Source organism: Lepidochelys olivacea (assembly GCF_965140295.1).
Source record: "Lepidochelys olivacea isolate rLepOli2 genome assembly, chromosome: 2".
NCBI lineage: Eukaryota > Metazoa > Chordata > Testudines > Cheloniidae > Lepidochelys > Lepidochelys olivacea.
This window is the reverse complement of record NC_140412.1, coordinates 233,209,407-233,221,495: the sequence shown is the minus strand read 5'-3', so window position 1 is coordinate 233,221,495 and position 12,089 is coordinate 233,209,407. Positions and strand designations below refer to the sequence as shown.

At 42.1% G+C, this 12,089-nt stretch overlaps 1 protein-coding gene across 4 annotated transcripts in view; it reads left to right on the top strand.

Moving 5' to 3' along the window:
- Positions 1–12,089, top strand: part of NEBL (nebulette) — a gene marked incomplete at its 5' end in the record, with an annotated part of 406,620 nt that overhangs the window by 389,721 nt on the left and 4,810 nt on the right. For all 4 annotated transcript variants that reach the window (XM_084619776.1, XM_084619777.1, XM_084619778.1 and 1 more), the window contains one exon: positions 9,822–9,937. In XM_084619776.1, the coding sequence (XP_084475902.1) occupies positions 9,822–9,937 (116 nt within the window). The remainder of the gene's footprint in view (positions 1–9,821; positions 9,938–12,089) is intronic.

The window sequence follows — 12,089 nt, the reverse complement described above, 5'->3', positions numbered from 1 at the left end:
AAGGCCGCCTTGACGCCCGCTGCTTGGGCTTATCTCAGCTGAGCCCTGCACGAGGGCACACCCCGCCCACCCTCTACCCCAAGCCCGCCGGACCTTTCAATTGGGCCCCTACCCCGTAGATCCCAACAAATCCCTCACCCTTTCACTGCGAGCCGGCTGCATGAACTGCAACCGGTCAGCGTCCAAATCGCTCCACAGAAATATCTATACACACTCATGCTTCACACCCTTCACGCCCACACCCTGGTGTCCCGCCCCGATACAAAGTGGCGGGACCTCCTGCCACCCTTGGAGGGTGAGCAACCCCGGTGGGCCAGCCTGTATTCCACCTTGGTCCCGAGGCCCGTCGGGGACGTTAGTTGGCGGCTCCTTCACGGAGCTGTGAGCACGGGCGTGTTTTTGACGCGGTTCACCCCCATCCCAGATACTTGCCCTTTTTGCAACAGGAGGGAAACCCTGGCGCACGTATATTTAGAGTGTGCCAGGCTGCAGCCCCTTTTCTGGCTCCTCACAAATATTTTATTATGCTTTTGGCTACACTTTTCCCCTCACCTTTTTATCTACACACTCCCCATCCGTGGCCCCACAAAATCGCGAGATCTCCTGGTTAACCTCCTCCTAGCCCTAGCTAAAACAGCCATTTATAAAACCAGAGAGGGGAGGTTGGCTAATGAAGCGTCCTGCAATTGTAGGGCCGTTTTCCGATCCTCAGTACATTCACGTATCCGGGCGGAGTTCCTCTGGGCGGCGTCCACTGACTCCCTGGATACCTTCGAGGAGCGATGGGCGCTGTCCGAATTTCTCTGCTCGGTGACCCCATCCGGTTCCCTCCGTCTGACCCTTTGATTGAGGGGAAGAGCGAGAGGCCCCAGCCGTTTGCCGCTGTGGATACCATCATCACTGTCACCTAGGAGGGGTCCTATCACACGTGGCTGTAGTCCCCCTCCCACCCCTAAACCGTCACCCCACAGCCGTGCCCATCTTGTCGGGCATTCTCAGGAGAGGGATAATCGGTGACACTGGGTGTGGCACTAGGTAACTCAAGGGGGTGGAAGACCATGAGTGTCGAGGAAGCCCGCCTGCTCTAGGCCACCAGGTAACTCAGGAGGGTGGAAGACCACGAGTGTCGAGGAAGCCCCCCCTCTCTGGGCCCAGACTAGCCTGAACACTTCTCCCTCCTGAAGACTGCTGTGTTATACCTTGTGTTTGCTTTTGTTTTGTTGCATAGTTTTGCTTTATCCTTTTTGGTGATTCTTGTAAGTGTTACACAAATAAAATTCTTTTCTGCTTCGAAAAAAACCACTCTCCTGCTGCCCTCTGGCCATGCTGTATTGAAGGGCGCTGTATGATTTATGTACACAATGAAGGGCATATAGGAGATCTAATTACAAATTAGAACACATTGCTAATGTTACCAGTATGCCCTTCATTTTTGTTAATTGTTTCAGAATAATGTGTGAGAAAGCACAATACAACGAAAACTGCCCTGTACACAATGTGAGAAGGAATTGCAGTATTTTGTGACAGTTTGTGTGCCTCTCAGTACTGGGAAAGGCATATCACAAACTGGCTTTTTTGGCTGTTGCGTGTCTTCATAAATTAAGAGAGTGTCGTGCTGTGAAGTGAAGTGTCTCACTCTGCTTTCTCAGCTGAGGCATGCTGTGCACCCGATGTGACATGCCAGCTAAAAACCCAGTTTGTAATAAGGTTTGCACTTCACTGAGAGACATGACATGATACCAAATCCTGCAGCCATACCTGCAAACTATTGGAATACATTTCTAGTGCTCTGTTGAAGTGCGCTGTATGATCTATGTACACAACCATTACAAATGCAGTGTAAGAAATGGGGACAAGTCTACTTATTTCTTATATAATTATTAATAGTAGTTACTGCTCTAGTGTATATGGAATGGTTGGAGAAGCTCATCTTTAGACTACCAGAACAGCACCAAGGTAAACCAAAACCATATAAGTAAAAATGTATGTATGGCTATAAATATGAGTTGAACTCTAGTCATAATTTCAGGACAACAGATATGGAAACTCTGTTAACACCAGATTGATAAACCCAGAACTGCCTAAACAAAAATCAGTATCTGGTGTAAATTGTGCTTCTGAGATATGTCTACTTTCCGCAATTATTCATTTTTTGATCGTAGATTGAATTAATGTCCTTAATATATCAAAACTCTGGTTTTGTGAGTAAAAACGAGTGCCTCAAGGACACAAAGTTTTAATGTTGCTATTTCTTCATTGCCCCTGGTTTAGCTGTTCTGCAATATTTAGTGCTCACAATAACCTCCAAATGATATTTTAAGGATTAAAACTGGGGACAATAAATTCCATTTTTAGGTTTACAAGCAGAATAGTCCAAATGGTACTATTTTTATAGGAGCTGAGGGTCTCAACTGGCCAAAGGGATGTGAGAGCAGTAAAACAATTTGTTACTTTCAGCTAACATGAGTTGTTATATTGTTATAAATGTTCATAACATTCTAAATGTCAGATATGACCTCATAATTTTTTAATTTGTCATTGTAACAACTGTTTATACTAGTTTGCTGCTGCTGATATAACCCTGATCAATGACTTGTTGTCTTCACCTACAGATTTTCACTATTTTCACTGTTTTAGTTAATGCCACAGAAAACATTTAGGCTCTCTGAACTGTGAATCTGAAACTGGTAGACGCATACTTGACATGGCTAAGCTTTGCTTCCACTGCCACTGCCATGGCTACACTGCTATTTATACTGGCACTAGTTGATGAAAGCTAGCACAAGTATGTGTATGCACGCAGGGGAATCACACCCCTAGTTTGCAGTGTAGACATAGCCTTAGGTTCAGTTTCAATAGATGTGAACATTACAAATAACCTCTGTTTGTAGTTTATAGGCTGGTGACTATTCAAAACATTCTGACTTCTTGAATATCCTGAGATATTGTATATGACTGTATTTCATGATAGATATGCTATTGGTCATATTGTACCTGCAGGCATTAAAATAAAAAAGCCAGTGTTCTAACTGGCTCTCAGGGAATCAGGGTTATTCTGTATAGTTGAACCTACGTAACCACGCTCCAATAAGCAGCAAACCTGTAAGTCAGCATTAAAAATTAATTTTGGGGTTTGCGGTTTCCTGAAGCAGTGGCCATCAAGATTTTGCTACTCCGCTGGAGCGGGGCCAGTGTGGGTGACAGTATGCTTCCTGAAGACCAATAGGTGAGCACCTCACTGTCTCTTGGCCCCTACCTTAGCACTCAGTAATACCCAGAAACAGGGACTGTATATAATTTGTTAGTGGTGATGATGCTTCTCTCTGTCTCCAAACTGCACTGGACATTTCGCAGATTAGTGGCATTGTAATTTAGATATATATAGTACTCTAAAACTTTCTTACAAAATGGTTTGGATGTAAGTTACAGAGTAACTAACAGATGAGGAGGTTTCTGACCCATGGCCTAACCTCACTCCATCCCAATGCCTCCCCATGAAGGGAGTATTGAGGTGGGAAATCTCCACAGGGATCTCCTTCTGAAGATCCCCCTTACATTCTCCTGTTATGATTGAATTGGCCTCATTAGCACTACAAAAAGTAATTTTCCCTCTGTTGATATTCACCCCTTCTTGTCAACTGTTGGACTGCGCCATATCCACCCTAATTGAATTGGCTTCATTAGCACTGACCCCGCACTTGGTAAGGCACCACCCATCTTTTTTCATGTGCTGTATATTTATACCTGCCTACTTTTTGTCACTCCATGCATCTGATGAAGTGGGTTTTAGCCCACAAAAGCTTATGCCCAAATAAATTTGTTAGTCTCTAAGGTGTCACAAGGACTCCTCATTGCTTTTAATAATTATTTTAAATGTTATAAAATTACTATTCCCATTGAAAGTTCATTCCACAGCCATACTTTTTGATGATTTTTCTGTGAATACATTTGATTTGTGTACAGTTTATTTTGTATATTTTTAAAATTTAGGATAGTGTAAAATACGCAAACTTGTCATTTTGATGTTAGGAAATGAAAAAAAGTGGGTTTTTTTCTGGTTTGAAATACATTGTTTATGAATTCAAGCTAATTATAGTAAAAAATAAATTTAAAGTGATCAAAATATAAATGAAACAGTTTGAAATTATCGAAACAAAACATTTATTTACTTGAACCATTTTTTCTCCAGATTTTCAGTTTGTGAAAAAATTTAAGATTTTTCACTTTTTGTCCTGATTTGGGATGGGAATATTTTTTTGCAATCTCAAAACTTCTCACAGTGCAGGAAAATCATTTCCTGGTCTACTCTACCTCACTTCTGTGACTCTGTCCTCTTCTGGTTCTCCTCCTACTTCTCTTATCACTACTTCAGAATTTCCTTTGGAGGATCTTCTTCAGCCCCACCCTACCCCCACTCTCATTTCAACTTTCTGCATGGGTCCCACAGGGCTCTGTCCTGAGTCCCCTTCTCTTCTCCTTCTACATCTTATCTTTGGGTAATCTCATCAGCAAACACAAATTCAACTACTACCTCTATACTGATGACTCCTAGATCTATCTCTTTACTCTAGACCTGTCTCCTTTTGTGCAAACTAAAGGCTTAGCCTGTTTCTCTGACATCTTTTCATGGTTATGTAGCAATCATTTCAAACTCAATATGGCTAAAACAGAGCTTCTAATCTCTCCCCTCCCCCCACCTCTCCCAGTCATCCTCATATCATCACCCTCTCTGTAGCTCAGGCCTATAACCTGGGAGTCACCTTCGATTCATACCTCTCTCTAGAGCCTCACAGCCAGGCTATGTCTAAATCATGCTGAAAGAATCAGCAAGAACTTCTCTAAGATATGGGCTTTCCTTTCTTGCAGGTAGAATGCTTGTCCAGGCTCTCATAACCTGTGTCTCAATTACTGCAACATCCTCCTTGACAAATACAGTCTTGCCCTACTCATATCTATTCAGCACACTGCTGCTAAGATAATTTCCCTAGCCGATTGTTTTGAGAACATTGCCCCACGCTTTGCATCCCTCCACTGGCTCCCCATTTTCTGTTGCATCAGACAGAAGCTACTTGGGTTAATTTACAAGGCCTTTCACGATCTGTCCTCACCATACCTAACACCTCATTCACTATCAAGTTATTGACTCCCACCTCCAATCAGGCCATGATGCCAGCCTCCATCGCTCACTTATTAAATTTTCAAACAAGAGCTTCTCCCACTGACATAGCTGCCACCTGTCATGTGAGGTGGAGTTACTAAGCTGACGAGAAAGCTCTCTCTCATTGTCAAAGAGCATCTTCATCCGTAGCGCTACAGTGGTGCAACTGTGCCGCTGTAGCGCTCGGGATGATTTAGTTGGGGTTGGTCCTGTTTCGAGCAGGGTGTTGGACTAGGTGACCTCCTGCAGTCTCCCCAACCCTAATCTTCTATGAGTCTATGTAGCCTGCGTAATTTCTGGAAATTTCTATTACAGCCAGATAACATTAGCAAGTAGATTCTGTGTTTGTTTGTTTGACTTCTTTCGCCTGGACAGAATCTGGACATCAGGGCAAGGAAGCATATTTCCCCAGTCCTACTGCCGATGGTTGGCATATTGGTTCTGAGTGTGTGGGCCACCCATTCTCAGAAGAGCCTTTCTGGATTTGGAAGATACTCTGAACACAGACAATGAGAGAGGAGTGATGATTGTTGAGGGACGTAGGCCCTATTAGGGAGAAGAAGTCATGAGAGAAGGGTTTCCATTGGCATCATCACTCCACTTTCCATTGGGATGAAAGCTGGGGTTGTTAGGGTGCCTTTTCTTGACAGGAGCTGAGTAAAGGGGTTGTTTGGGTTGGTGTTTATCTGCCTCTCCTGACAGGAGTAGAGGACTCCTTCTCTCTTTCTGTCCCTGCATAGCAGAGGGAGTGTGAGCTGCTAGAGCAGGAGCAGAGTTCAGTAACGGATAAGAACTGACCAGATTCTCATTCCCAATACACTGTAAACTCAAAAAGATTGAATTCTGCTCTTAGTTTTGAATACACATAGCCACATTTATCACTGGCATAAGCAGAACACACCATTGATTTCAGTGGAGTTGCTCTCATTTACTCTTGTGGTGAATTTGGCCCACAGTGTTCAAATGAGTTTGAAATTAGGCAAAATATGTTCACCGAAGCGTGCTCACAGTAACTTTTGACTAAATTGCGCTTCTATCCATTTTCTCAGGAGAGGCCATGTCTGATCATTTAGAAGTAGTATGTGACAACATTGAAACATAAATTATCTGAACTGCTTAGAACCATTAACTTAATATCAAGATCACCTTGTGAACACATTAATGAGCACTAATTTTCTGATGATTAAACTGCTTTAAAGTATCTGTGCACTCATACATCACAAGAATGAAGTCGCCACATCTAAAACATGCATTATTCATCATATTCCAGTACTGCATATTACTGTCCCCAAGTTGCTTCATGTTATAGGAACTTCTCTGACTAAATCAACATATGGCTTCAACTTTACTCTCTCACCTCACAGCACAATCTGTGCATTTGTAGTAATTTGAAATAGGTGTCTCCAAATCACAAATACCTTAATTAAGAATATAGTAATTCACTATCTTTAAAAAGTATAACATAATGGATATGATGACTGGATAATGAGCACTCAATATTTTAATCATATATGTAGTTTATTTTAATATATTACATATTAAAAAATTACTAGTTACAGGAAAACTCTAACCATTTGCTCAAACAACCAATCTCAGAATTAGGGATAGGGAAGCAGGTTGGGTAAAATGAAAATGAAACTTCTCACAAAGCACAAACTGAACTTTCATTCCAGCACAATTCAGCAAACCTTTCCCCATAGTTCATTTCACACCCTTCTATACGTCCTGGTTCCTTCAGAGGTAAAAAGGCCAGATGATTCTTGCATACTTGCCAATATCTTTCATTAAAGCACTGCCTGATGGTGTGCTGTCTTCCAGCTCCTCCCCAAAACCTTAACTGCCAATAAATTAATTCTGCAACCTCTGCAGCCCCACATTAATTAATTCTGCACCTCTTGATCCCCTCCATAAATTATTTTTGCACTGCTCCTGTCCTGTATCAGTTTTGAACCCATCCTGAGGCTTGATCATTTTGTGGAAAAAGTGTCAAAAGAAATGTACCATCTTTATGATTATTTTTGCACTGTTGCTTAGTGAGGTTTCAGTTGTGCTTGGCGAATGCCAATTAACTATTTGAGAGATGGGCTAAGGTTCTCAATAGCTGGATAAAACCAGCAGAGAGATGTTAGGCCCAATATTGGTGAGGCTTGCAAACCATGATTAGACAGGAAATGATTAAACCTTCACTGTTTGGATATTAACCACCTTACCAGTTATTGTCAGCACCGTCCACCTTCCCCAAAAACAGAGGCTTGTTGAAAAGATACTGAATGGCCACCTCAGCTACACTTGGGTTTCACAGATGCCCAAGGACACTTGTTTTTCAGATTCTGTCAGTCCGGTGTCAAAACAGGATGTTGGAACAGAGACTGTTGATTTAAATTACTAGGAATCTCCTTCTAGCAAGGAGTAAGGGTAGAGGTTTGTCACAGAACTTAGCGAGCACCCCCATTCCAGCCACTCCCAAGGACTGCTGTGAGGAAAATCCAGGCTTTGGTGCTTTGGATTCACAGGTGCTTTAAGCTCTTGGAGCCTGAACAGAATCCAGCCACTGCTCAATCTTGGGGTCCCTAGGCACACTCTTGGGGCACAGACCTTCTGTCTGGTATTCTCGTCTGAAAGGTAGAACCCACTGTTGAGCTCCCTCAGTCTCCTGTGTATTTAAACACACCCTCTCCCAGAATTCCACTTCAGGGTGTGATGCTGCTGGTTTACAGTTTAACTCTCTTAGGGGCATGCAGCAGTTGTGAAGCCTATCACACACAGACTTTGCTCGGTGTCTAACACGTGTTATTTTATACTTAATCATATAAGGCACAGAAGAACACAGAAGATTTAAACCAATAAACATTACATGAATATTTCTACCTGAGTTTCCTCACCACTCCGGGACATTCTTTGGGCTGGGTCAGGCTTCAGTGCATGGTTCATGCTGCATTGCTTCTTTCTCCTGGAATAGAGGAAAATGGCCCCTGAGCAGAACGGCGATCACTCTCGTTACAGTGTGTATGGTAACACTCATTGTTTCATGTTCTCTGTGTATATAAAATCTCCCCACTGTATTTTCCACTGCATGCATCTGATGAAGTGAGCTATAGCTCACAAAAGCTTATGCTCAAATAAATTTGTTACTCTAAGGTGCCACAAGTACTCCTTTTCTTCATCCCTTTTGAAACTTTCATTCTTCTGTGTCAGATGATGCCATTTTCAGCATCTCCACATAAGCACAAACGCCTTTGTTGACAAGGTGATCTCCCCCTGCTAAACCAGTTCTTCTGGGTAGCGACCAGTTTTTAGTCTAGAGTGAATTTCTAGATTTCCTGTAGCTGAGTACTTAGTCAACTACCCTCTAGTGTCAGCCCTGTATCTCTCTGTGTAGGGACTTCAGCCCAACATGGAGGCAAACAGGAAACAGAGAAGGCAAAAAAGCTAAATGTACCAGATGGAGTTTGTGGCCTGACACAGATCGAGTTCACATCACAATTCATAAATTTTAGACATTCCCAAATCATCACAAGGGTCCACACGGTTTTTATTCGAACTTTCAGCAGCTTTTCATCAATAAAACACAGTATAGTGTTGTCACCTGTGGTTGGTAAAATCACACTACCAAAAAAATGTGTGTGTATCTGTGGGAGGGAAGAGCGATGTTGGACAGAGCCTAATGGACATAGCAGGACAAAGGAAAGGGACAGAAAGAAATTGGCAGATTTTAATTAATCCCTATGCTTGGCCAGGGTGTTGATGGAGTCAGCATAAACTAAGGGAACCTAGATCAGTACCCATTGCTAAACGATCACATATACCTAGATGAAATAAGTTTTTCTAGGTCTTTAGCCTATAAAAGAAGGTAAATATACTATAATTAGAAATAAATTGGTTAAGCAGTGTTACTAAAATATTTCAACTTTGTTTCAGTACTTAGTTTTAGTTTTGTCTTCTTTCATTAACAAAAATCAAACTGTCGTGTGCCCCCATGGTATCATTTTTCTCTACTATCTCAGTGTAGCATCAAAGTTCTGCGTTCTGTGTCTACACTTATACCACTACAGAGGCACAGCTACAGTGCTGCAGCTGCATTGCTGGAGCTCTTCAGTGTAGACAGTCACTACAGTGATAGAGCTGTTTCCCCATCACTGTAGTTAATCCACCTCCCTGGGAGGTGGTAGCTTGGGTCAATGGAAGAATTCTTCCGTCAACCTAGTGCTGTCTACACCAGGGGTCAAGTTGGCCTAACTATGTCACTCAGGGGTGTGTGCTTTTCACACCCTGGGCGATGTAGCTGTGTTTAATGACTTGGCCTTAGTGATGTCCCTGATTTTGGTGCACATGTCTGGTCATGTTTCTCGAGGTCTTTCAAGCCTTCCTACTCACTGTTGTGCTTCCAGTTATTCATGATGCTAATGAATATTTCTCTGCTGATTGTGTTAGGTTTATGTAGAATTCAACCTACACAAGGCTTGTTTTGTCACTTAAAACTCTTCTCTACTGATTTAGAGTTACCTACCTTTTGGAACATGAATCCCAATTTATGCTGCAGGTTTCTAATCGGGAGAGCAATCTACAGCTGCTACCAACCGCTAAGAGAAGTTGCACACACACACTCAATAAGGATATTGTTTTAACTCTTGTAGTAATTCTTCTGTATGTCTTTAATGTGCAGCCCCTGTGCTTCCTGGAGCATATCAACAAAGTCAGTCCCAAGGGTATGGATATATGCACCAGACCAGTATGTCATCTATGAGGTCGATGCATTCGCAGCCACATTCAGTAGGCTTGGTGAGTATTGAATTGAAAGAATCATTCTTTTCAGTGCACCCCCCTTTAGCTACTGGTAAATGTCTTATAAATATAAATCCGCTGGTAACCTTTGCAATCCCAGAATTGGGAACCTTGGGAAATAATCATTCTTCTGGATTCCTCATATTGTACTTATTTTCAAATTAAAGAAATGCTTCATATGGTCCTAACTGCAGGTAAAATATGCATAGGATTAGGTAATGCAGAAAAGTAGCAAGAGATTTTTATCTCAAAAACTGAATGATGTGAATTTAGATATGTGCTCCAAAGAACAATGAAATTATCTACATTATTCATATACTCTAGAAAGAAGAAAATGTTGCGGTAGGACTTTTTCACACAATGAACTAAGTAATGAGGTTTCCATTTGCTGTTGTTTTTAATCTGTCTGATCAAATAGACACAGAAATTTAAAGCTGGAGGGAATTTATAGTTCTAACAAGGCCATGTTTGTGCTTTTTGCAGGTGAACCTTGTTTTTTAGTTGGTATAGCTAGCTATGGTATTGGATGTCAATGAGGACTTACAAAAGATTTCTGAAAATTGGACTTGTGCATATTTGTTTGCTTCTTTGATTTCTGAAGATTTTTTTAAAAATTACTAACATTTTTAACATTTCTTATTGTGGTAGTGACTAGAGCTCCATTGTTTTTTAGCTTAAGACTATCATAAATGTCAGCTTTGGTTTTCCCTTTTCTTTTCTGGCAGATCTACAGGATATTTCAGAGGATGTATTTTTGTTAGCTCTCTCACCTTAATTGAAGTCGCAGGATGTTGACTTATTAACAAAGATTAGAGCTGGCCAGAAAATGGAATTTTAGTTCCATGAAAAAAATTTAGTTTTCAGAAGTGTTTTCATCCCAAATCAGGAAAAAAATGCTAAAAACGAAAACATTTTCACAGAACTAAAATACAGCTATATTTTGTTTCAAAAACACCAAAATGTTCCCCCAGCAGAAACATTTTGGTATTTCAGACCTCAGTGTTCTGCCCAGCTGCCTGTCCAGCAAGACAACTGAGCAGCCAACTAGCAAGGGAGCTGGGCAGCCTGCCTGCCAGGCAGACGAACTGGTACCTAGGCAGCCCACCTAGAGGGCTGCAGAGGAAACGGGAACCTCAGGAAGCTGTGCAGCCTGCCTGTATGCTAGGCAGGAAATTTGGGAATTGGAGATTCCAGGGAGCCTAGAAATCTGACAGCCCACCTGGCAGGCTCGCAGGGCTGTCTGGCTCCCTGGGTGACTGGCTCCCTAGAATCCTGATTAGTGACCTGCCAAGCAGCCCAACTTAATTTCATAACTTTCACTTTCTTGGTGCTTATTATATCAGCACTTCTCTCATTCTCCATTCGTCATAGCTGCTGTCTACTCTAGAAATTGTAAGGAAATCTTCAACCATTGCACGAGCATTGTACAGGTCCAAAAGATGGGAATTCCATTGTTGACCATCCGCCAGCGTTTCCAATACCATGTTCTCTTGAACTGCTTAGAGCAACTGTAACTGACATGGACCCCACTCTAGCAAAGCTGATGGAACTACTAACAAGCTTAAAGTTAAGCAAGTGCTTAAGTGATTTGCTGCATGGAGTCATGGTGCTGAAAACTGCTGGAGCTGGCAAGTCACCTACACTAAGGCTCTCAGTATTGCTAACAGCTGGGCCGCTGTGCTAGTTAGCCATGATGGGAATGGTTTGTTAACATTCTCACAAGGTTCAGATCAGAAAGCGCTAGGCTCCATTTGGCTGTTTGAAAAGTGGAGATCATTACAAACAGTTGAGATCATTCCAAAGCCTTAAGGTAATTGCAAGGTTGTTGGAAAGCAAATTCCATAATCCCAGTTGGTTTTCCTTTTTAGTTCTATGTGCAAAGCACTTTTGTATCTGCCATGGGTGACGACAGGCCAAAATGGAGAGCAGTCTTAAACTGATGGTTGAATACATGTATCAGACCACATCTGGCCTGTAAACTGGGAATATTACAACTGTGCTTCAGCCCTTATATGCAGATAACTTTCATTGGTATCAGTGGGTGTTTTGTGTATACAATGACTGCAGATTCATGCCTTTGATGGGATACCGGATAAAGGGAGTCAAGTTTGACCCACTTTACAACTGCCCCCGCATAACCCCTTTCTTA